This window comes from Brachypodium distachyon, chromosome 3, assembly GCF_000005505.3.
Source record: "Brachypodium distachyon strain Bd21 chromosome 3, Brachypodium_distachyon_v3.0, whole genome shotgun sequence".
NCBI lineage: Eukaryota > Viridiplantae > Streptophyta > Magnoliopsida > Poales > Poaceae > Brachypodium > Brachypodium distachyon.
Window position 1 is genome coordinate 12,579,732 of NC_016133.3, and position 26,400 is coordinate 12,606,131.

Sequence of the window (26,400 nt, forward strand, 5' to 3'; positions counted from 1 at the left end):
GGAGTTAGTGAGTTGTCTTCGTCGCGATGCGCGTGGTGCAGAGAAAAGGAGACATCAATATTAAAGAGACGCAGTATATGCCCACTCCTACATTGCTATGTTCGATTCGTCGCTGGCTAGACAGCATTGTTATTTGTTGATGACACCGATGCATGGTGTTTACATTTTGGCGGGCATGTCTGTTAACAAGCCAAAAAAGTCTATTGTGTTGTCATAGGTTGCAACGCTTATTGTCCCGGAATCGTACAAATATCCAACGTAAACTCAAGATTGATTAACAACGTTTATTGTCCCCGACTCATACAAATATCCAACATAAACTCAATATTAATCGAAAATGCTTCAATTGATGGATGAGTATTCGCTGTCAATAATAGCATTCCAACATATACAATGCTCTGCTGTTTCCACACTCTTGTAACTCCAAAAGCAGGCCTAATCTAATCTACTGCTCAGAGGGAAATATTTCCTCGAAGAAGTTGTCCAGGTCACCTATGCGTGGGTCGAAGGCCAACAGTTTAGTCATCGCATCCTGAAATTTGGAACAAAAAACACATCATCTACTTAAAATAACAGTGCCCATTTTGCATGTAAAGATAGCAGAACAAGCGCTTTCCCCCTTCAACATGCATGCAAGTAATGACCTGGTATTGCCGGTCCCTAGCTTCTAATTTATCGCAGATCATGCGCCTTATAGGTCTCTTGGAATGGATGTCCTCCAGAACACTAGCAGCTCTCTGAATAACTTCATCGGGAACACCTGCTAACAGTTAAAACATGAGGATCATCTTTGTATTGTTATGCTGTCCGGTTTATTCGTACACGATCAGTGATGGAGCTTGGTCCAGATTGTAGAGGAGGCAGTCTCAGGTATTGAGAGGGTCACAAAGTAAACACAAAAGAAAGGATATAAACTGCAGACATCACTCTAATTTCGCTATGCTTAGCAAATTTGGCATACACCAAGGTCTGCCTACACGATCTCCTCGTTCATGATTAGCATGTGAATGGCTGAATTACAGTGAGAGATAATGTGAAGTAAATAGTTTGCTAAAAGAATGCAGTATTTAGTTTTTCACTCAAAATGAAAGCAGATTAGTTTATCGTATAATCATAATTTGCCAGCTGAATTGAAGTTTACTCCATGCACATACCTGCAAGCTGTGCACAATGAAGTCCTGCAAGAAAGGACTTGTTATACTTATACCTGACTCAAATGGATCAGCTACTATCTTCGTATAAAAGCAGTACATAAGCTTACCAAAGCTTAAGAGCGCCTGTCCAGGTACAAGTCTTCACCATGGGTATTATAAGTTATGTGAGAAATTAGTATGAAAAGAAGATCATTCAAAACAAGAAAAATGCATAACAGCTAACAGATTTCGTGTCTACTTACCGGTAAAGAAATATGATATCTTCATTGCTTGTCTGTCCATCAGGATTCAGAACACTCATGGTATAGCATTTTATTTGTTCAGACTGCAAAATTTCTCACATTTATCAAAATCGTTATAAAACAGGACTAGGAAAAACCCCAATGTGAAAGGAAATAATCGTTTCTACACATGAACAACTAAATATTCACTTCTAACCTGTGGCAAGTAGTTTTCGGTGAAAATCTCTGTCAGATGTGTTGACAAAAGGACCTGCAAGGCTGCAACAGTTAGATAATATCTCGACACATTACAGTAGCAAATCTCAAAAAATTCCAGCATTATAGCATCTCCATGTCCGATCAACCAATCTAAAAGATACACAAGTCAATCAGCAAAATTGTTGTGTCAACCATGCTCCAAGAAGAAAATATCATTATAAAAGAAGATCTCTTCTATAGGAATGTGTTAAGGATGCATGATGAATAAAGAACCCAGGTCTTCCTTAAATAAAATGCTCATGCTCAAAAGCAGCAAGATAAACAATATGATTTGAGTGCTATGTCGCTAAAAAATAGAGTGCACACACACCTTCCTTTCATCCCTCCTTTGCACTCAATGTTCTATACTACAGCAAGCAGTACTGGAGATTTATGACATCTTTCATGTTAAAAAAATATATACAACTGTTGTCTATCACGAATGAAATGCTTCAGTTTTTGAAATGCATAAATCTGTCACCTTAAGAGGGTTATGAGTCTGGTAGTAGTATTCACAACTCTAATGTCCAGAAACCACGCAAAATGGCTTTAAAAATTAAAATGCATGAAAAGGAAAAACAAATATAGCAATGTAGAAAATCTGAGCTGGCAAATTATAAACTGATGGTCGTAACTTTAACTGTGACTTGTAAGGAAGATCAGACAGAGAGATACTATGGGATTCATATTCAATAGTGACATTTACCCAATATGGCTACCTAACCTTTGGAGGATAATCATAATTTGCAAAATGACTGATGGTCCCTCCAAGCAGACCAATACCATCTATAAGGAATCAGAAAAGAAAATTAGCCATCTAATCATGAGTCCTGTGGAGGATGGAGGCACGGGAGGATATTTGAGATTTTCTGTGGTCTCACCTTCGGTCAGAGTGCCCTTACCGAATTCATCCAATAAGCAAAGAGATCTAGATGTTGCATGCCTGCAAAGTTTCTTTAGCTGTTTATTTTACATCATGAGACAACAAACTTGGGTGGATCCTATTATGATACCTGAGCATTGTTCCAACTTGATGTAAATCAATCATAAAGGTTGATTGCTCAGTTGTCATTGACTTGCTTCCCATTGCACAGAATATCCTACAAAATATTATTAAGAATGTCAAATATGAAACATATACATAATTACATATTGCTCTTCGGCCTACAACACTAATATGTTAATCTTTTCTTACTTCGCAACATAGAACATGCCATAAGAAGACAAACCTATCTGTCAATCCAACAACAGCAGAATCAGCAGGAACAAAGCTTCCAATATGAGCAAGAAAAACCACCAATGCGACCTGAAAGCAAATATCTAACATAACTTGAACTTTATTGTTTCACTAACTTGAGTTTATGCAAGATGAAGATAAGTTCTTCCATGCTCACCCTAGAAGTAACAACACAAAATTTAAGTACGTTAAAGATCTGATTTGCAGCTAGTCACTACTCCAGAACTAACCAATACAGTTTTAGCATTTCTGCAGTTTAGTTTTGGACAAAAGCACTTTTTAGATAGCATTACCTGCTTAATGTATATACTTTTTCCCGAGTAATTAGGTCCAGTTATTATGTTTATTCTTCCTGGCATAAAAAAGTCATAAATTAGACTGTTTACAGTAATAGAAGCGGCAGTAATAGAAGCGGTACTATGTAAGTTTCAGAGTCCACATATCTTATAAACTAATCACCTGCACTGCGGATTTTAGTGTCATTTGGAACAAAGGTATCAACGGTCATTTCCTGCAAAGCATGTCTAAATGCTATTGGGTAAATTTAGGAACTTCTCAATTAAATATCTTAAACCATAAGACTAGTAATACCCGGCTAACAAGTAACATGAGAATAGAAAACGACTAAATACTAACCTTCCATTCTGTATCTCAAGTATAGAATCCTCAGTTAAGATGGGCCTCACATAATTGTTTTGGCGAGCAACAATTGCCAATGATAAAATACTGATGTAACAATAAAGAGAGCTCATTAGATCGCCAGTAAGTTGAATATGTGCAACAAATGTGTGCATACCAATCAAGTTCTGCTGCAAAGTTCACTGCTTTCGTCAGTTGAGGTAGAAACTGAAGAACACGGCATACTAAATCCCTTATGATTGCTCTTTCCATGTCTGCCAGCATGACCAAGCTCAAGTCAATCCATTGCATATTTGCATCTAAGGTGAGTTATCCTAAAAAATGACTAACACAAAAGGTCAAACAAAATTTATGGGACCTCCACAGGCTTATGCCGAAGACTGAAATAAACAATCGAGAGAGATCAAAAAAGATAACCAACTTAACTTTGACAAATAAAAAAGGTATCCACATGTAAACTTCAACTATAGAAAATTCAGGACAAATATTGTACAACAAGAAATCGGTAGATGAATATAAAGTTAAATTCCAAGATCTGCAAGTATGTAATCTCTCGGGAAAGTATGGGATAAATTTGTAAGGTGATATGCTCACTGCTTGCTTATGCATGAACTGTAACACCAAAGGTAAAGTACCATTAAACACCAAGAAAATTCAAAAGATACTTGTTTGCAATCGTAGAATATTAAGGTACTTATGCATGATCTTCATCATCAGGGAAATTATGATTATTGCATAAACACTAAATGCAATTTGATAAGAAATCACAGCATCAGGACAGAATCAAATAAGTGAACAAATTGTTGGAACTACCAAGAATCTTATGATAAATATCCCCCAGAAGGTTGTCCAGCTCTCTTGTCTTTTGAGTATGATAGTAGAACCTTCTCTCTTCCCCATCCTCTGAGAACTGATGAACATAACAATTATTACATAATAAGGATAAAATAAAATAAAATAACACACAGCTTACCGCAAATTCGAAATCTTGAAGTCCTACTAACAAGGCGTCACTTATCTTTTCATCAAAAAAACACATCAAGTATCCTGTTAGCAGCATAAATGGTTAACACATGATTGTTCTCACTAACCACTCTAAACTTTTAATGTTTATGAGTTTATGACAAATAGGGTATTGTATTTTACAAGCACTATCTAGAATTTTGAAGATTCCAGTACCAACACAAACTAGAGAAAGAAACTAGTAAATCAAAACCAGAAAAAAAGAGTTTGCTAACATATTTCCAATATTTTTAATTCCTATATGCCAAACTCAAATGCTTGTCTTCATACATATTTGCCCTCAAACTTTTAATTCGCAGTAGGCACATGTCATATAACATGAACCCAACCTTTTCACTAATCAGTTAGTCGGTAGGCACATGTCATATAACATCCACACATTCCTCTTAACTAAACTGCTGCCGTTTTGTATGTTCAAAGACTCATAATGGACATTGACGGTAGAAATAGGTCATCTTGATCAACATTCAAACAGTACTGAATTGGATCAACACACAAATTTGAGCCAAACTATCCAGAGGTCAGAGGAATTTAACAAATATTCTTTTAAGATTAACTTTGAACCATAAAATAATCCTAGATTGACCAAAATAAACTGGTTTCTACATTCTAAAGAAATGCAAGTGCATCGGTAAAACTTCTGTTCTGTACATTTAATGTTAATGTAGTAGGAAAATAGACCTTTATAGCATAAAGAAGAAAGAGGACAATGCTTGAGCTTGACATAGCAATGTATATCACATAGAAGGCTTTTTTTTAGGCCAGTATATCACATAGAAGGCTAGATAGTATCAAATTAAACAAGATAATAAGAGAAAAGCTGTGCTAACAAAATGCTACCTATTTGGTGTATATAGACAATTAGGGGAGCTTCTCTGCATTCAAGCGCGAAAGGGAAGGAGGCATTTTCATTAGCTGAAACCTAGAATCAGCTGAACTGTTAGAAAATAACATATAAATGGCACTTCAAAGCAAATTCAGGTTTGGAAGATACATCACCTGCTCCAGAAAGTCAGGTAATCCTTCATACACCATCCTCAGTTCATCCAACTGTATTTCACAAGGAGCTCGTTCAATTAGGGAAGCCACCCCATATGCTTGAGAAAACAGAAACAGAAAGATCCAGATATAACGTGTAATAGGAAAAATGGTGTTTAGAAGAATCACAGAGGTTGCTCAGAAATTTTCAAGTTATGATGAACTATTCTTGTGTTGAAAATTGGTGTTCAAACTTCAAACGGTACCTAAACATGTACACTCACTCACATGTGCACAGAAGGTTCGGACCACTATATGTTTCTTATGGCCCCAATTCGACTGGACCCCTGTGAGTCACTGAACTACTTAGCAAGATGGAACATAACATCTGAGTTTCTGAAAATGGGAAACCGGTCCATTTTTAATATGTTATGCAATGACCAACTGCAATAACTGAGCAGGATGAAAACCACACGTACTGGTTATGCTCAAGGCAAAGCAATAAACCTACTTTCTATTGCACAATGAGACAAAGGAGTTTGACATTGTATTATAATGATGAACTACAAGTCAATAAATGTTTAATTCATGATAAAGTAACGGGAAGTATGCAATCAGTTAAAAGTATAATGTACTAGATAAATACATGTGTGTTGCTACAGATCAACAAATTAGATTATCCCGATACCATCTCACTTGCATGTATCATGTATGCAACATTTTCTAGGTGCATTTGAGATTTTTAATTTAAAGTCAGTGGACGATCTCACATATAAAAAGGGGGAGAAGAAGATGAACGGACTGCCACCACCGATTGACGTCCTTATAAGAGTACAGATAAGAATAAAACACAACTCCAGGATGCAGAAAGCACTGAAAGGGCTGACCTCATCACATAAACCTTCTTTCACCACTGTATCGTAGCCTTTCTCCTTGCTCCGTTGCACGTCAATCGCACCAATCACCTATCAATAATATATAAATATAATCAATCAATTTATATTTATGGCACAGCAAACAGCATGCCTCCACAAACACCAGAAAAAACAAATATGCCTTCACTCTGTAAACTAATCTAAAATTACCAACACTAAATCTCACGGGATTAAAAATTTATATATTATTTGGAGAAACTTGTAACAGCAAGATATCAGTCATTCACAGCATATATTCCAAGCAGAAATGTGCACAACAACTGTTTCAGAGGGAAAAAAATTGAAACAGTGATTGTATATTTGCTAGTCCAAGTCTATTATTTTTTTTGAGAACATGCAGGAGGACTGCATGTATTATATGCTTGCAAGATCTGAAGCATAAATTTTAGAAATAACTTCTCATACAAGAGTATCTGTAAACTATTTCATGCGGATTTATGCCCCATAATGTTAGAAGCCACAAGTGCTGACCACACACATGTATATAGTTCAGTATTATCAATTGCCTAGTTAGAGGTACCAGTAAAGAAGCTTAGGCAGACCTGTAAAAAGCTATACGGTTTAACATTACTAATACTATATCAAAAGTTTGAGATGGTCATATTGTTGTATCTAATCATCTAAAAATATCATGGCATATCAATGCAACTCAAAGAAAAGTGTAAATGCATGCCCATCTTTGTGCATTTAAAGAGAGGGACAATTGTATGAGTACTAACCAAATTCGACACATAATCCAGCTCTGCTGTAATAGAAGAATTTGCCTGAAATATAAGGATCCATGAATAAAGAAAAATCGTATTGCACCACCATCAAACTAGTTCAAACTTCCATTACTTGTTCAAAAGCAGCCCCTGTTTGAAGATTAGTACCTTCTTAACCAGGTCAATGTTTATATTTTGCAACTTATTTGCCAGATGCTCTGATATTCCTACTTCGAAAATCTTGTTTATATGAAGCAAAGAGCAAATGCACTGAAACAAGAGAAGAGAAAGGAAATTACCAAGAGATATGAAAGAGGATAAACAACTACACGCAAACAGGGTACTGACTACTGCGAGATATCTAGCACTTCAGGGATTATGTCAAAAGCCCGCCATGCCAGGCTAGGGGGAAATCAATAACTTACTCAAAGTGATTGTGAATATAAAAAAAATGATCTTGTGCCAAACACATTCTCAACAACCTCAAGATCAAATACAGTAATGGGAGATAATAAATGGTTCGATTGGGCTGTCTGAAGTCTGAACCAGGCACTGAGGTAAAAAAATGTGATGTGCTCAGACTAGTTTTGCAGCTCATGCTAAAGAAAACAAAATGGGCTTATCAGAAGTTGGTCTGCCAGAAATCGACAGCCTTCATTGGTGTGAACTGTGACCGACGACCATGACTTCGTAACAAAGAATTGCTAGTGCATGCACCGATGTGTGCAGCGTACGGGTCATCCGAGGAACATTGCATAAAGCAGACGATGGCAAGATGGCGAGATGACGTTTGATGACAGAGTTCAGCTGAAGCCTACATCTCCGGGAGCCCTTGGTCCAATATGGCTCAGACGATGGCGGGAACAGAACAAATAAGTATGGAATGCACGCTATGCTCCTGAGCTCTTGGTCCAGTACGTCTTCAGTGAAAGAGTGGTGGGTACAAAACGTCACCAGCGCCGGCCTTCAACAAAAGGCCCTCACGTCGCTTCTTATGCTTGCCATGTGGGAGATTTGGAATAAGCAGGATGCGAGGGTCTTCCGAAACGTGGCGGCACTACCACCCATTGCCATGGGGAGAATAAAAAACGAGGCCACAAATTGGGCACTAGCTGGTGCTAAATTCCTAGGGAGAGGTTATCCCGGGAGATTAAACGTTGTACTCACTGCGGCGGCAGCTTTCTGTTATTGACCTTTCTTGAACTCTCTTAAATTCTAATGAAATGAGGAAACTCTTTTGTCTCATCTTCGAACATAAACAAATAGATAAATGACTTAATTCTCTAGAAATGGTGGTAAGAGATTTATTTTTCCAAGATAAGATGTATTTGAATTTGGAAAGAAAGCTTTTGGGGGATACCTTTAGAACTGTGTGCCAATCACTGCTTGTACAGCTGGAACTTGGAGAGTTGAATTTCTTCAGAGAAAAGGCAAATGTCAGTTGTGCATATCTGAAAACTCTGAAGCTGAATACAGAATGCTCGAAGAAACTAAGGATGACGATGATACTGTTAAGACCAGCATATGACTTAGGGTTCAACTATTTTAACCTACTTTTGAGTTTCCTTTTTACTTCAGGTCAAAATAGTATGTCTCAAGCTCTCAGTTTTATTTATGAAGGTACAACAAATAACTCTCGATTCTTCCTCTATATATACAAAGATAGCATATAATCATACATATTACGTTTAAGTTTTTTTAAAAATTCACAGTGTGAACGGCAAGATGGAGCAGAGTGGGCAAACAATACCCATGACCCAAAAAGACACAGGGAAGTGCATGAAGGGTAAAACTTGACTGAAACAAACCAACTGGCACTTCAGGAAGGCCTAACCTCCATATGTCCACCCAGAGAGCATTACCAAAGAGGTGTTATTTTTTACTTTTTTTAAATACCTGTCTTGTCACTACAGGGTGAAGATATTTGACTATATTACATCAAAATGAGGTAAATATAGAAGATATAGTGTGTACTTGAACAGAGTAGACTAAATAGCACCTTGAGCATGTGGGGGATATCTCTAACGGACTTCAAAGTCTCACGCAAAGCAGTCATTACTTCTTCACAGCAAAGGAAGAATGATATCTAGAATTGCTTGGAAACACAGAACCAAAAACTATATGCATTTTGGGCATCAAGAGTCAGAAGGGATGGAAATTTTGCATTGTTCAAAATAAGGATACTGTGTCAAGGCGATTATGTATGACATCAATATCAATTATGGGACGCAAGAACCACCCCCTAATTTGAAGCATAAAAATAGTTAAGAAAAATCTTCATTCTTATTTCATTGATAACATCAAAGGTAGTAAACTGACCTCAAGAGACGTCTCCCCATCGGTGTGACACACTACATTTAAGACAAATCGGTGAACTTATAGAAAATAAGAGAAGGAAAGAAAATGATTTTTTTACCTTGTTAAGCATACCAAAAACTGAAAACCTGCAGTTTTTTATAACTATTATAAATTGGAACCAGGGTAAGAGTACAAGATGTAGATGTAAGGTTCTACTTCTTACCCTTCTTTAGCTCTTCCAATTCCCATGTAACTAGGGTGCTTATCTACTTGAAAAATCTGTAGTGCCTCATGAGCAGCTGCGTCAAGTTTCAGGAACCTATCTCTGTGATGGATGTCAAGGCATACAGTTCTAAATTAAAAATTTATGACAACAGCACACTATTAAGAATGCACTCAGTTCTATACGAAAAGTAGTTAATAAAAAGAGTAATGAGATAACGTTACCCTACAGTGTATCTACATATAGTGTGTAAGTTGCTCCCAAAGTGGCAGTGAAGCTACATAAATTATTTAAGTTGCTTATAAAGTATGAACACAAAAATATGTTGGATCTGAAATATAGTATCACAGAGGAAGATATAAGTTAAAATTCAGTGCTCAGTATGTAACGCTCATCTAATATCATCACAGATCAAAGGATAAAATGAGATCTGTGCCACCGAATCAATCTCGATGGATGCTCCACCTTCCATTTGCTCAACGGTATCAAGAAGCCTCTCGTTATCTAATATAGCGAGAAGACCACCAGCCGCACGAACTTGAACATCGCTTCCAAGATCCATCATTGAATTAAGCTGCGAATAAAGCAAAAAAAATGATTTCCCTGTGAAATGAAAAAATGGCTAACAAGATTTGAGAACCAAGATAAATGATCAAAAACCAAATAGGCAGAGTTAAGCCATTCTTGTGACATAAATATCGGATATCCTAACTTTGAGGATATATTGAAGGGAGTGAGTTTAGAAGGGAATAAACAATAATAGTGGGATAAGTATCTATCCTGATTCCTGATCATAATTCTTAATTATAAAGGTCTAGTGAGAAAACAAACCTGACAAATTGTCCTGATTGCAACATTCTACAAGATAATAACTACTCCCTCCGATCCATAATTAGTGTCTGAGGTTTAGTACAACTTTGTACTCCCTCCGATCCATATTAATTGTCGAAATATTACATGTATCTAGACGCTTTTTAGGCATAGATACATCCATATTTGGGCAAATTTGAGACAATTAATATGGATCGGAGGGAGTACTAAATTTGAGACACTTATTATGGATCGGAGGGAGTACTAAAGTTATACAACTACATCCAGCAGAAGAAGTAACAACTTCCCACCAAGAAATGCAATGCAAGAGCTCAATAAAAACAAGGTCGCATTTTACCTTTTCTAGCAAAGTGTAATAGATATGCACTTTCATATATCAAATGTGATAGTACAAACTATTTACGAGAAGACAAATACTGACTTATATGTATAAAAATAATCTGAGATTCAAGAGACCTACCTAGCTTTGACGGCAAGACAAATCCACAACACCCTCAAAAGAAAGAAAGAAAACCCCGAGATTATATCATAAATAGACATATTAGAAACACCGCTGCTTTGGTAGACCCAGATTCTAAGATGTAGGTTATTCATATATACATAATGGAAATGTGTAACAAATACAACTGTATTTGCAATTATATGCAAAAGAGTTGAAGTGGATGCGATCTGTGCCATGAAGTCCCTAAGCAAATGGAAGTAGTGTAACTGTTTGCACCAGTAGTAAGTAACGTTTGCTAGAAATAAATTGGTTCTACAGTCACCAAACAAGATACAGAAAATAGAGGGGAGGGTTTTTCGACAATGCCCACCTTCTGAACCCTATTTATAAGTATATAACATCAGAAGTATTCTTAAAAAATAATAGTAAGGCAATAACACTGCCATTCTATTAAGTAGAGGAAGATAAACCATAGTGCATGTGGCCTTGTACAGATTTATTAAAGGTATAAGACCAAGAACAACCAATAAACAAAAAAGGGACTACTCACTAATCATATGTCCTCAAAGTTCAGATATGTCATTCCAAGTAGATCTCTTGGTAAGTGGTAACTGTAACAAGTGACCAAGTGTGGGGTAGAAGAAAATACAATTATAAATTAAATGGAACGACATAATAAGAATCTTGAACACCGTGCTGAATAAGAGTGTATCAAAGGGTTGAGCTGGTCTTTTCGAAACCTATGGTGAAGTGAAACAAAACATAGAAGTAGAAGACAGTAGCGGTAAGATTCTCGTTTCAATCACTTACAAAGCAAATCCTCTCTTTCACACTTAATCCATCATCCATTCCTGCAACTTTCAAGTATATTAATCTGTAAATAAGGCAAGCAATACACAGATATTTCATCATTAACTCATCAGGTTGAAGAATTAGGAAATGCACGGGATAGAGATACAGTATTGACTGAAATGAACTTCCCAATAACTGATAATTGCTTTCCTTTCTCGCATACCAGGATCTATACATACATAAACCAAAGACTACCATTGATAGCATAGGTCATCAGATACCTCCATGAATGAGTTTCTCAGCCTTTACCAGACCAAAACATTAAAATGCAGATGTTCAGCTAAGTTTTTCCACTGACAACAATCATGTGGAAAAGACCATTATCATATACTATTGCTAAATTTAGTTGATTTAATGTACATATTCACGGAGTAAAACAGTAACCGAAAACAACATATCAATAATTTAGCAGATCAGTATTATCCAAACCTGATTAGTCCGTAAGATGTTCATGTAAAGCTAGTTCTCAATGCATTCAAGGAAGTGCCTGGTCTAGTGATCTGGTAAACAGTACAGAGAGCCGCTAACCTGTGCCATGCTTGCTCATAGCTGAATGTTGAGCTTTTCATGAGCTTCACAACAGGGGCCTCGCCATTACCATCTGTGTGATTCCATGCAAAGTAATCAAAAGAGAACTTAAGATAATCGGTAGAAGAAGGGACTGTAGCCCAAACCATTTTGTTGTAAAGCCGATAAAAGTTCTTCTTCTGTTTTTGTACTTGCGTATATGGTGCTTGGTTTTGCTTGACATTTCACTGATCCAAAATCAAACAACAGAAACAGTCAGCTACGTAGTTTAATTCTGTTTTACTATGACAAATGTTGAAAATACTTCATATTGGAAAAAAGAACGGCAAGATATTTTGCTACCAAACAATATTTCAGCATAATAATTGAAAGATCTGCAGCATACATTCGAAAATTTGATTTCAAATACATAGCTATTGATGTAAACAACATACCAAGATCAATTAGAGGAAATCCCCCAGCACTATCTTCCCAGATTTCCAATACAAAAAGCTGGCGCGTATTTGAATCATAGTATGCTACTCCAATCCTGATGTCAAATTAAAGTTACAGGGATCATATAACCAGTTAACTCATACTGTATCTACCATCAAGTGATCTAACAAATACAGTGATGTGAAAAATTCTCAATAAATTAAATACACATCTAACCTACGCCCTTGCATTACACAAGCCATATGGACCTGCAATACAATCAGGTGAAAATCAGTAATGACACTGCATAGCATGAAGGTGTCAATAAGATATTTAGATAAGTCACCGAAGTATCATCTGCCAGTTAGAAGCATATCTGCCAGATTATTGAGTGCCAAACAGAAATTACGTTTCGGGCAACAGATGAAGTCATGCAACAGTCTACTAAAGGAAGAACAAAACTACACAAAGGCCCTGACAAGTTTGGAATAATGCCATTCCTCTTCAGCAAAATGGTACTGTATTTATACCGTCAATAGCACTGTTCAACTCCAGTAGAGCAAGTTACTCATTCAGAATTATGCATGGCCATGAATGCACATATAACCTTGCTCAATATTCTCGGAAAAAAATGAGCTGTTTTGCAAATAAGTACATACTAATGGTACAATTGAGCAATCATGTTTGTCTTTTTCTTCAGTGCTGAGATGTGTACACACTTGAACATTCAGAACAAACATTGCCAAACAATTCATACAGCAAGAGATTTCTCTGTTACAAGAATGCACAACCCAACCTACTTGACAGATGGATCCAATCAAATCAGACACTTTAGGGCATGCTCAAATCAGGCTCAGATTTGTGGGTGTGTGGAGATAAAATAGGTAATAAGTAATAACAAAGTTTGCAATCTAAAGTAATATCTGCCCAATATAGTAAGTCCATTTTAGAGTTCGAGGCCTGGCTTCCCTGTAATGAAGCAGCACAAACACTAGATCCTATTAAAAGAAGACATTCCTCAACCATTACGTACTCTACTTCCACATTTGGGCTAAAGTAGTTGGCAAGCACACATCAGAAAAGCTTTCTATTGTCCACAACACGCATTCAACTGAAACTGGTTTTGAGCTGACATTGTTTTGCTTTGCAAACTTCATCACATGATTCGTCCCATGAAGACTCTACCCTCCCTTAATCAAAGTGTGTTCCACTCAAAGGCTCATCAAAATTCAAACGAACATAACCTTGCATAAAAGTATGGACGAGAGATGCAATACTGAAACAAGCAAAATCTCTCTGGTAAGGCCGTAAAGCGATGATCGCCCAAATTATCAATCTGGTCAGTACCTCGGAGTCCTTGAAAACCCTTCATCAGCTAAAATAGCACGCGGAACTGCACGAAGCTGGGCACATGGATCATACGAAAACTAAAGAGTCGCAGCTGCGTTCGTGTGACATGCAATCGCTCTTCTAAATGCATTTGTTAGGGATGGGACCGTTACTCAAGGCCGGCTAGAGCATGCAACCCCAAATACTAATGAACTGAATCAGTCGAACCAAACCAGGCATCGGATTAAAAAGAAAGCAGTTACGCGATGCTACAACAGAAGCATACAGGTTCAGAAAGTGCGGAGAACGGAATCCACTGCAAACTCCAGCCAGCAACATCAGAACACGAGCGCGGCATTGCACGAATTTGGGGGGGTTTCCGGAACACGATTCGAATCGGGGGCTGGCTGAGCGAGGCGATACTGCTGCTCTGGGGGCGGGGGCAAGGAACTCGAATGTGGTTGGATCGAATACGCACCTGGGAGTCGAACCCTGTCTCGATCATCTCCTCCTGTTCTTCACCCTCCTCCTGCCCGTCCATTTCGCCTCTCGCTGGCTCGCTCGCTCGCTCCTCTCGTTCCCTCCGCTGCCCCGCCTATCTATGGATGTCGACGAGCAGTGAGAGGGGAGGCTGAGGCGTCGACTGGAAGTCGTGGAGGAGACCACGGTGGAGCGGCGGCAGCGGGATGAGCAGCGGAAGATGGCGCCACTGCAGCAATGTTGCTGCGGCTTTAGGAGGAGGAGGAGAAGAAGATGGGAATGCTGTCCGGGCCGGGAGCCCACGCCACGCCCCACTAGTATTACAAACTGGGCCGGCCCAATTCGTGGAGTAGTCTTTTTCCCTTTCATTTTTCTTTTGTCTTTTATGCTGTTTCCCTTGTTTCTACCTTTTCTACTTTCGTTGATTTTAATTTTATTTTTCGTATTTTTTAATATTATTTCTTTCCATGTTAATTTTATTATAGCTTCTTCATTTGTTTCTGCAAATATATGAATTCTTTTCCTGGGAATACATTAACATTTCTTTTGATGCTTAATGTAGGATTTTTATATCCGTATTTTAAAATTCAATTCTTAGGTACTTCCTAAGTTGTACTAAACTCGTCACACTTTTTATGAATCGGAGGAAGTACATATTATTTTTTTCTGTTATGATGGAAATGAGAATGATGGCTATGCGGCAAACAAAACTCCTCACGCTTTTCACATAAAAATGATTCGATCGGTCGCCTCAAGTTCCCCAAGTTTTTCACACACGAGTTTAATTAGAGAAATACCGTAATGATGAACATATATACAGATGCCAGTGCTCGATATTCAGTCAACGTACGCTACCGAACGAGGTCTTACACGAACAGATTAGAGGATGAGCGCAAGAAGAAGAATGCAAAGAAAAATTGTGGTACTACGGAGTAGAGTAGTAAATTAAGGTACCGGCTTGTTGACTTACCAAGAGTCCTGCGTTTCCATTGGATAACGTGGCATCTTCAAAGTCTACGCCACTATACTTTATTTTCTACACATTTTCCTTGCTGAATTCCTAGATTGATCTAGCTATGTGAGTTGAGTTTTATTTCTATCCTCCCTATTTGATAAGTCAACACGCCACGTTTTCGGACTTGTATCCTAGCCGAATCTGGGGTGATTCAAAGTGCAGCGTTCAGTAAGGATGAATTGGATAATGTTCAGATCATGATGTGGCAGCTTTATTTTATTTTGTCAGCATTGTGGGCAGCCTTAGTTGATTATGTCGGAATCCGAACAAAATCAGATAAAAAAGACAGGAACGCAGACGAATATATAGTACTTTTTCCGTCCCATAAATGACGTGGATTTTTCTAGGTTTTTTCTAGGTTTTTTCTCGTGCATGTGCTCCCATTAATTCATGCTGGTATCCACTTTGGGCCCCTGGCCCTCTTTAAATTTCAGTTGCCCATTGTTAGACAGGCTGTTGTCTGACGTTTGTCGTTTGAACCTCTAGTTCTAACTAGATAGCACATCTTAACAGAAATCATGCCAATCCGTAGTCTGTTGTAAACGTGATTGGTTAGATTGTTGTTATTGTCTTTGGCATATAAATACATGAGGCCGGTGCTCAGGAGAGGCACGGCAATTAATCTTAAACTTCCATCTAGTGTTTTCTACATGGTATCAGAGCCTCTCTTCTGAGATCCAATCTGCGCAAATCGACCATGTTGACCTCTCCTTCAACCTCTGCCAGCACCACTGCTGCCCTCACGCCGTCAACCAACGCCGGCACGATTGCTGCCACCTCGCCGTCCATCATCAGCAATCCTGGCACGCTCGCCATGGCGAGCGCATCGTTGCCGGCTGGTTCCATGCTCTCGGGTGGGATCTCCATGCCCAACATTGGGCAGCTCGTCACCGTCAAGCTCGCCCGTGACACATATCTCCTCTGGAAGGCACAAGTGGTTCCCATCCTCCGTGCGTACCAGCTGCTCGGCTTTGTCGACGGATCCATCGTCGCACCACCCCGTCTCGTTCCGACGCCCAATGCCGACGATGGTCCTCAGGTTGTAAACCCCAGCTTCACCAACTGGCATACTCAGGACCAGCTGCTCCTCTCCGGCCTGCTGTCAACCCTTTCGCCGGAAGTTCTTGCCCGCGTCATGATACACACTTCGTCCGAAGCAGTGTGGTCAGCATTGGAGACGATGTTTTCCTCCAACTCTAGGGCACGCGTTGTTCAACTTCGCAAGCAGCTCTCCATGGTCCAGAAGAAGGATTCCTCCATGACCGACTACTTTGCTCGTGTCAAGGGGATGGATGACCAGCTTGCCTCCACTGGGAATTCAATCTCTGACGACGACATCATGACCTACTTTCTCACTGGCCTCGACAACACGTAGGACGCACTGGTGACTTCGCTATCGGTCATGGTGAAGACGGAACCGATCTCGCTGGACCACTTCTACTCCCTCATGCTGGATCACGAGGTGCGCCAGGAGATCTCCTCGTACCATCAGATCTCCGTCAACACGGCAGGACGAGGCAATGGTGGCCGGAACAACGCAGGAGGTGGTCGTGGTGGACGCGGCTCTGGCCGTGGCAATGCCAACCGCGATCAGCAGTCCGGCACCAATTGAAAGGGCATTTCTCTCCTAGTTAATTTTGGTGGTGATGACAACGTGTGTTGTGGACTAATCATGCGTTAAGTATTTCAGATTTGATATCAAATGGCGCAAAACAATTCGATGCTCTCAAGTTGGAAAACGAAGAGTAGTGGAGTTTTAGCGGCTTTTTCAGTTATTGAGTCGTAGAAACTCCGTACTATTAAGAGGGAGTTCACATGAGAAGGTAATGGGTGAATTGCTTTTCACGTACACAAACAAGCATCTTACATCCACATAAAGCCTACCCGAAAAGTGAGAGAGAACCAACTCTAGAACCTAACTGGTGTGCATTTGCCTACCCAGGTCCGGAAGTTCCGGTGGGGTTCCGTCACACCGGAACTTCCGCCCAACCTCCGAACCAGGTCCGCAACGCTACTGGAATCCATTGTAGATTTCCGGAAGTTGAGCCGGAACAGGGCCGGAACTTCCGGTGACCAGCGGAAGTTCCGCCCCTGAAACTCGCAGTGCATAACGGTTAGATTTTGGGGAGTCCAAATAGATACCCCTTTGTCCCCAACGGTTTTTCTGCCCAAGCACGAAGCAAAGAACAGCCCCCTCTCTCTCAAGAACTCTCTAAGCTTCATTCTACTAGATCTCCCTCCATAAAGCTTCCCCCTTGTTGATTCTTTGAGGATTGGAGGAGAAGACCTAGATCTAGGGTTTCACCAAGTCACAAAGTTGATTCCCCTTATTTCTCTTGTGGATTTCATTTCTCTTGGGCATTTGGGAGCTCTAGAAGGAATTGGTTGCCTTGAGCTCTTTCCTTGGGGATTGTGGAGCTTGAGGAGTGGATTGGGAACCTCCAATTGAGTTGTGGAGCTAGCCCCGGTCAAGTTTGTAAAGGTTCGGTCTTCGCCTTCAAGGAAGGCATTTAGTGGAGCTCACTCACCTTTGTGGTGCCGTGAGAGGAGAATAGAGTGAGCCTTTGTGGCGTCTCTACCTTTGTGGTAGAGCACTCCTCCAAACGGAGACGTGCACCTACCCAGTCGGTGGAACTCCGGTGAAATCTTCGTTTCTCGTGTGGTATCCATTCTTACCCTTTACATTCTTGTTATCTAGTTACTTCGGCTATTGCACTTCATCCTAGGGTTGCATTACCTTTAGAGAATTTAGTAAACCCTGGGTTAAGTGTGTGTATCTTTCTACAAAAGAAAAAGAAAAAGATTAAAATTTGTTAGTCGTCTATTCACCCCCCCCCCCTCTAGCCGACCATACCGATCTTTCACCAACGCCGGCACCTCTGGTGGCAACAACAAAAAGCCCAGAGTCCAGTGCCAACTTGGCAAAAAGTTTGGGCATGAGGCTTTCAAGTGCCACAACCGGTTCAACCACAACTTCCAGCCCGACGATCAGCGCAACGTCAACAATGTCTCCTCCGGTGCAGGCAACTTTGACCCTGCATGGTACACCGACTCTGGTGCGACCGATCATATCACCGGGGAGCTCGACAAGCTGAACGTTCGTGAGCAGTACTCCGGCAAGGATCAAGTCCACACAGCTAGCGGCTCAGGTATGACAATTACACACGTTGGCAATTCGGTAATTCGCACACCTTCTGGATCTTTTCAACTCAAGGAAGTCCTACATGTTCCACACACAACCAAAAATCTCTGTGCTGTTGGTCGGCTTACTACAGATAATAATGTTTCTGTGGAATATTTTCCTAACTCTTTTGTTATCAAGGATCTGGCTACGAGGAGGGTTCTGTTCCAAGGACCCAGTGAGGGTGGTCTCTATCCGATCTCCGGCGGCTCTTCTTCTCGGCAAGCTCTATCTTCCACTAGGCTTAGTCGAGAACGGTGGCATTGCCGTCTCGGTCATCCCTCGTCTCCTATCGTCGATCAAGTGGTCACCAAGTCAGGTCTTCGGTGTGACAGCAAACCCGATAAAACTAGTGTGTGTGTGATGCGTGTCAGCAGGGTAAAAGCCATCAGCTTCCCTATCCTAGGTCTAATCATGTGTCTTCAGCTCCTTTAGAGCTTATTTTTTCCGATGTGTGGGGGCCTGCGTGCCCATCTAGTGGTGGATCAAAATTTTATGTGAGTTTTATAGATGATTTCAGTAAATTCATATGGATCTATTGCTTTAAACACAAATCTGACATTGAGCAAGTTTTTCTCCAGTTTCAAGCTAGAGTTGAACGTCTTCTTAATAGGAAAATCCTCTATATGCAAACCGATTGGGGAGGCGAGTATCACAAGCTCCATACCTTTTTTTAACAAGATTGGCATTGTCCACCATGTCTCATGTCCACACGCACACCCGCAAAACGGCTCCGCGGAACGTAAACACCGGCATCTAGTTGAAGTCGGACTCACACTTCTTGCTCAAACCTCCATGCCTTTGCATTTTTGGGATGAGGCTTTCCAGACTGCCTGCTTCCTTATCAATTGCCTCCCAAGTAAGACAATTCTCAATTCCACTCCTTTAGAACGCCTACTGAATGTCAAGCCTGACTACACCTTCCTCCGCACTTTCGGCTGTGCCTGCTGGCCATGCCTTCGTCCTTACAATGATCGCAAGCTTCAGTTTCGTTCTAAACGTTGTGTTTTCTTGGGGTACGGTAGCTTTCACAAGGGATACAAGTGTCTTCATGTCTCCTCTGGCCGGATATACGTATCTCGTGATGTCGTGTTTGACGAACATACCTTACCGTTTTTTGAAACCAAGCCCTCATCCGATCGCCCCCCAAGTGAGGAGGATCTTCTTCTTCCTGTTCCCACCACCCCACATATCTTTTATGGCCCCGATCGTGCGGATCATCGAACTGACAATGTGTGTATGAGTCATCCGAGTCTTCTATCTGATGGACATACTGATCCTCCGGCCAAGCCCGATGTTGTTTCTGATGTGCAGGTTCCCCCCGCCACCGCGACATATTCGGCTCCTGCCGCGGCAGCCTCTCTTGCCGCGTCATCTGCTCTTGCCATGGCAGCCTCTCCTGCCGCGCCTTCGTCCACGACTGCAGATCCTACCGCGGCAGACAGCGTTTCTGCCGCGTCCGATGCCGACCCAGATGACCTCTCTGCCGTGGCAGACGAAGCATCTCCGCCGTTGCTGGCTGCTACTGCCACGCCACCTGCATCGCCATCTCCATATGACTTGCCGGCTCCCTCGACTCTGGTCTTCATGCCGTCTCCAACGCCGGTTCCACCGCCTGCTCCATCACGGCGCCCGGCGCCTCTGCCTCATCACATGGTCACACGCAATCGTGACAACACCCGGCTGGTTCGAAAACGCACTGACGGGACTGTTCCATATGATCCCGTCCGTCACCGCCGTGCACATCTTGCCACTGTTGAACCAGCAACGCACTTGGAGGCACTTGGTGATCCCTCCTGGAAGCAGGCCATGGACACTGAGTATCAAGCTCTGCTTGGGAACAATACATGGCATCTTGTTCCCCCTGATCGTCAACAGAACCTGATCGACTGTCGCTGGGTTTTCAAACTCAAGCGTAAAGCCGATGGCTCTATTGATCGCCACAAAGCGCGCTTGGTTGCAAAGGGATTTAACAGCATTACGGCATTGATTACGAGGATACTTTCAGCCCAATGGTGAAGTCTACTACGATTCGGCTTGTCCTGTCCATTGCAGTCTCTCGTGGTTGGAATTTGCGTCAGTTGGATGTTCAAAATGCGTTTCTTCATGGCGTTTTAGAAGAGGATGTGTTCATGAAACAGCCCCCTGGCTTTGTTAACTCACAGCTTCCGCATTACGTCTGCCAATTGGACAAGGCCCTATATGGTCTCAAGCAGTCCCCTCGGGCATGGTACTCACGGCTCAGTGTCAAGCTTCAGGATTTTGGCTTCATCCTGTCTCGTGCTGATATCTCTCTCTTCGTCTACGATCAAGGGGGAGTATGCATCTATCTCCTTATCTATGTTGATGATATAATTGTGACGAGCTCTTCTGATCGTGCCGTTGAAGAGTTGGTTACTAATCTTCACAGAGAGTTTGCCCTCAAAGACCTTGACGCCCTGCATTACTTTTTGGGAATTCAGGTTAAACCGCATAAGCAAGGCGATGGAGTTGTTCTTTCTCAGTCCAAATATGTGGCCGATGTGGTGCAGCGCATTGGTATGCTCCAATGCAAGCCAGTAACTTCTCCAATGGCCATGACCGAGAAATTGTCAAAAGCAATCGGGAATCCTCTCACAAGTGATGAAGCAACAAAGTACATGAGTATTGTGGGAGCTCTACAATACCTGACGCTCACAAGACCGGATATATCCTTTGTTGTCAATAAGGTTTGTCAGTTCTTGCAATCCCCTACTGATGATCATTGGACTGCAGTAAAGAGAATACTTCGGTACCTCAAACATACATCTGAAGATGGCCTGCACATTTCTCGCTCAGCTTCCATGACTGTCACTGCATACTCTGATGCTGATTGGGCTGGATCAGTCGATGACAGGAGGTCTACGAGTGGCTTTGCCGTTTTTCTGGGAAAGAACCTTGTGTCATGGAGTGCACGAAAGCAGCATACGGTCTCGTGATCTAGCACAGAAGCCGAGTACAAGGCAATGGCCAATGCCACGGCAGAGCTGGTCTGGATTCAGTCAGTTCTTGGCGAGCTGGGCATCTCGCAGAGTCAAGCTCCAATTCTCTGGTGTGACAATCTCGGTGTGACATATCTTTCGGCCAACCCAGTCTTCCATGCTCGCACGAAACATATCGAGATTGACTTCCATTTTGTCAGAGAATGAGTGGCACGAAGGGTACTGGAGATTCGCTTTGTATCTTCGCATGACCAGCTTGTTGATGGTTTTACCAAGCCACTCAACGCCAGACAACTTCAGCTTATCAAGCACAATCTCAACTTGCGGAGTTGTGATTGAGGGGGAGTGTTAGACAGGCTGTTGTTTGACGTTTGTCGTTTGAACCTCTAGTTCTAACTAGATAGCACATCTTAACAGAAATCATGCCAATCCGTAGTCTGTTGTAAACGTGATTGGTTAGGTTGTTGTAATTGTCTTTGGCATATAAATACATGAGACCGGTGCTCAGGAGAGGCACGGAAATTAATCCTAAGGGTCTGTCTAGATCTATCGATGTATCTCTAGGAAAGTTCAACCTCATGCTAATCACAGCCCATAATTCTGCGTAGTCCAGCCTGGGCTGCCTCTACTAGGCCCGGTTGCTGTCAAAGCAACCCAAATAAGCCCATTGTCCAAAGAAAAAAAATTAAGCCCAATTTATCAGCTCATATTTGTCCCTGTTTTTCACCGGCAGAAAAAACACAATCGTATTACTTCTTGATTTTAGTTTAGCTTTGCTGGTTGTAGTGCTTTCTAACTGGCAATTGTCAATTGAATTTTTGTTATTCTTTGGAAAAATTACAGTCGCAACCTTATGGTACTTTGAAAATTCTTTGGATTTTTAAAATGCACGTGAAATTGTAGCTGCAATTTAAAAAATTCACGTAAAATTGTAGGTGCAATTTTTAAAATTCCAGGTGCAATTTTAAAATTTGGACGTGAAAATGCAGGTGCAAATTTTAAAGTTGCACCTGAAATTCGTATGCAATTTATTTAGGCTGAAACTATCCATTACACATTTCTATAAAAAAAAAGAAATAGAGCCATCCCTTGCATCCCCCCCCCCCCCCAAAACGAGCCCCCCATGACAAAACAAACCCATAACCCAGGCCTCATCATGGATCTAGACGAAACCCAAATCCGGCAAGCCCCCTAACAAAAAGAAAAACAAATACAAACACCACAAAACTTGCACGAAACGAAGTAGATACAACGAACCACGACGTCGACTGAGAACTTATAATTTATATCCAACGTGAAATAAACCAGAGTGAAAAACACCACCAACAAAAAAGACATAGCAAGATAAATCTTAGAATGTATAATTTATATCCAATGTGTCTATACGGACTAAGAAAATAAACAATACGTGAGGAAGTCCAACAAAAAACCGACTGATAAAATATAAAAACAATATACAAACTATAAAAATCATCAACCGCCATGACAATTTCTTTAAAAAGTGAGAAAGGAAAAAGGCGAGAAAAAATAACTATCAAATTTTTAAATTGCACATGAAATTTTATATGCAATTTCAAAAATGCACGAGAAATTGCAGGTCCAATTTTAAATTTTGCACGTGAAATTGTATGTACAATTTAAAAGTTGCACTTGAAAGTTATATGCAATTTAAAAGTTGCACTTGAAAATATGCTATATATATATCTCAAAACGAGCCTACAATGACAAACAAACCCATAACCCGGGCCGCCGCAATGGATCTAGACGAAACCCAAAGCCGGCCAGTCCAGCTAGCCCAAAAAAGCAAAAACAAAAACCACACGACTTGCACGAAGTAGATCCAACGGACCACGACGTCGATTGAGAACTTATAAATTATATCCAACGTGAAATAAACCAAAGTGAAACACCACCAACAAGACATATCAAGATAAATCTTAGAATGTGCAATTTATATCCAACGTGTCTATAGAGACTAAGAAAATAAAACCATACACGAGGAAGTCCAAAAAAAAGTGATCGACAACAAAAACAATATACAAGCTATATAAAAACAAAATACGGACTAAAAATGGTTAAAAAATAATTTATAGTAATTATCCAATACACAAGCTATAAAAACAAAATCAGCCCATAACACACAAAGCCCACCATCAACACTACGGCCTACAAATAGCTAGCCCAGATTTTACGTCAATAAAAGCTGATCGGAACGACCTCGAACAGGAAAACGGATCGGTTTCGCTAAAAAAAAGGGATCGGTATTCTCTTTGCGGTTTCGCTAAAAAAAACAGATCGGAATTCTCTTCGCTCGAACAAGATAAACGAAGAATCGATGGGCTAATCTCGTTGACTGAGAAATTGTATTTCTCAGCCGACTGTGATCTAGCAAAACCGTAATCCTAAACTTTCATCTAGTGTTTTTTACACCCATCACGGCGATTTCCTCGTATGTGCATGCGAGTTGTGATCGACGACTCGGAGACTTGCATGTGTCCACTGTGTTTCATTCCTGTGATTGCAACAGCCGATCTTTCAACTTTGATTAGTAGCTAGCGTGGAAGTTTGTATTTTATGTTCACAACGGCACTTAACATGGGTATAGCTAGCTTAGCCCCACCAGGTATGAATTTCTCTAGCTTTCCGTTGGATTAAAGATTCGCATGCATGGAATTCCACGAGTGTATTTCCTCAGGCTTTTCTTTTCACCGAAAACTCTTCAAACTTGTTGTTAATTAGGCTTTTTTTTAAATGCTTTTGCACGGCATTGAGCACTTCATACAACTTTAAATACAGCACTAAGAACCAAGTCAATGTACTCTCTTCGTTTCATAACTTTTATAGAAATATGGATCCTGCCCGTAGCCCGCTCTCATTTTTTTTATGTCATTCATGCCCTGTACGACGTGGCCTAATTAGCATCTCATCTGACACTGACAGTTACTGTAGTACGGAATAGTCAACAAGATACATGCATACGCGTACGTATTTGCTGGGCCCTTCCGATCCATTCCCTCTGTACGTACGTAAGTAATCTGGGTCAAACAATATCGTACTGATGGAATATTGCAAACTCTGCATTTTGCGTGATGCCAAATTGCATACGGACAACTGCACGTCAAGTTGACCATGGTGCATGCGCGTGGAATATATTTGGCCGGACTAGTTAGTCTGACAGGATTGATGCTCACTCTAGCTTGCAGGACGAGGAACTCAATTTTGCAGTTCAAAACCATGTACTCCTTCCGTTTCATAAAATTTGATATGGATTTGAAGTAGAGCTAATTTAAATCAGCGTCAATTTTTATGAAACGGAGAGTACGTAAAGTAATTGCTGCAATCTGGAGCGTAATTGCACGAGGGGGAATAATCGTCGGCATGCTGCTGGAGTTGCATACATACAAGTCAGCATTTGTGTGCCGCACGCCTCGGGCGTCATGGGCTGGACCGCTGGAGGAGATTCAAAGTCAACAAGGCAAAAGCTCACCTGGGCCCGGCGTCAGAAAGCGACTTGCATGTGCTCGATCAGCTGTGCTACATTCAAGGGCCGGAGATGAACCGTTCATGAATTGCGGGAGATCACCCTGCACTTGTTATGGATCGAAGGAATACGTTGCTCGGTGAATCGGTTATTCTTTTGCGGGTTTGGTTCATCGGTTTTGATATCACCCGTACCGTGGCTGGCTTTACAAAAGCACTTTCCGAATTCATTTATGTGTTACGTTTTTGTTTGAGGTGTAATAACAGAAGAGTTCTAACATAACTAATCCTAGCAGATTAATACTGTCGTGACCAACTAAATTCCACGCTTGGATACAATTCACTCGATCGAAACTCTCGCGTCACGAATTCAAAGTCTCTCGGTGAAAAATAAAATCTTTTTTTTCCATTGCCATTTGCTTGACTTTTGGTGCCCTATGCTTTGTTTCCTAGCTGCAGTCCCTGTTTGATCACTACGTAAGCATTGGTCTCTTCTATTTGGATTTGGTGTATACACGGTTATAAACACACACGCCAAGTCTGTTGGATTAATTGCTGCACTAACAAATTATTTGTCCCCACACCAAAGCAACATTGGTAATCCTCAAAATTGTCGGGCAGTTAGCTGATCAATTTTTTTTAGAGAAAACAAAACATTAGCTGACCAACTATGCTATCATGATTATTATTATTTTGAGGAAGAAACTATGCTATATCATGATTGATGCTCGCATGAGCCTCGAACAAATTAACGGAGTAGACGAAGACTAGCTAAGCAATATTAATTAATTAATTAATTACATTATGCATGATTCGACAGCTTGAACGCCTGCCAGTTGCCACAGCATTCACACGAAATTTCTGAGGAATTCAGAGTATCTTTTCTCGTCTCCATCGTCGCATGACGTGCTAGCTAAGCTGCTCTAAGTACTCCAATTATACATAATCTAGCTGTTAGTCTACCGTATATATAGACACATGTGAAATGATTATCCTGATAATGTAGAGGAATCAGTTCGGTTATGTATTTAGGCGGGTTATATTAGTCAATTACTCCTACTTAGTTGGACAAGTTGATCCACCATGATCGAAATTAATCTGACAGGTTTTATAGGTTGTCAGATAGCTATACATACCATGGGCACACCGAGTAGCAAATTAATTATATGTAATGTGTTTTCATTGAGCATGTAAATAACCTTTCTTAGTTTCTTGGCC

At 40.8% G+C, this 26,400-nt stretch overlaps 1 protein-coding gene across 6 annotated transcripts; it reads right to left on the bottom strand.

Moving 5' to 3' along the window:
* Positions 1-270: 270 nt before the first annotated feature.
* On the bottom strand, positions 271-14,802 carry LOC100831648 (DNA mismatch repair protein MSH5). Of its 6 annotated transcripts, none has more exons than XM_024462502.1 (34): positions 14,545-14,802; positions 12,975-13,006; positions 12,758-12,852; positions 12,470-12,550; positions 12,324-12,396; positions 11,754-11,817; positions 10,093-10,244; positions 9,671-9,772; positions 9,566-9,593; positions 9,469-9,500; positions 9,334-9,391; positions 9,149-9,235; positions 8,510-8,566; positions 7,318-7,419; positions 7,165-7,209; positions 6,398-6,475; positions 5,532-5,582; positions 5,373-5,454; positions 4,483-4,556; positions 4,323-4,419; positions 3,667-3,763; positions 3,507-3,596; positions 3,330-3,394; positions 3,164-3,222; positions 2,863-2,939; positions 2,647-2,733; positions 2,515-2,561; positions 2,358-2,419; positions 1,593-1,646; positions 1,397-1,479; positions 1,262-1,293; positions 1,155-1,178; positions 645-760; positions 271-532 (listed from the first exon to the last, which is right to left on the bottom strand). In XM_024462502.1, the coding sequence occupies exons 1-34, from the start codon at positions 14,605-14,607 to the stop codon at positions 446-448; spliced, it is 2,433 nt and encodes an 810-aa protein (XP_024318270.1). In that variant the 5' UTR covers positions 14,608-14,802; the 3' UTR covers positions 271-445. The 6 variants fall into 6 exon arrangements, 5 of the variants coding, with proteins under 5 accessions (XP_024318270.1, XP_003571344.1, XP_014755635.1 ...); XM_003571296.4 differs by having other exon boundaries at positions 2,515-2,576; positions 14,545-14,800; XM_014900149.2 differs by lacking the exon at positions 7,318-7,419 and having other exon boundaries at positions 2,515-2,576; positions 14,545-14,801.
* Positions 14,803-26,400: the final 11,598 nt, after the last annotated feature.

Bases quoted from the DNA above. Each gene is read 5' to 3' on its own strand.
- LOC100831648 (XM_003571296.4), bottom strand. From the start codon at position 14,607: ATGGACGGGCAGGAGGAGGGTGAAGAACAGGAGGAGATGATCGAGACA. The intron at 7,210-7,317 runs GTACTAATCTTC...CTTATATTTCAG, and splicing joins ACATTGACCTGGTTAAGAAG to GCAAATTCTTCTATTACAGC. The intron at 4,557-5,372 runs GTAGCATTTTGT...TGCTGCTAACAG, and splicing joins TGTCTATATACACCAAATAG to GATACTTGATGTGTTTTTTT.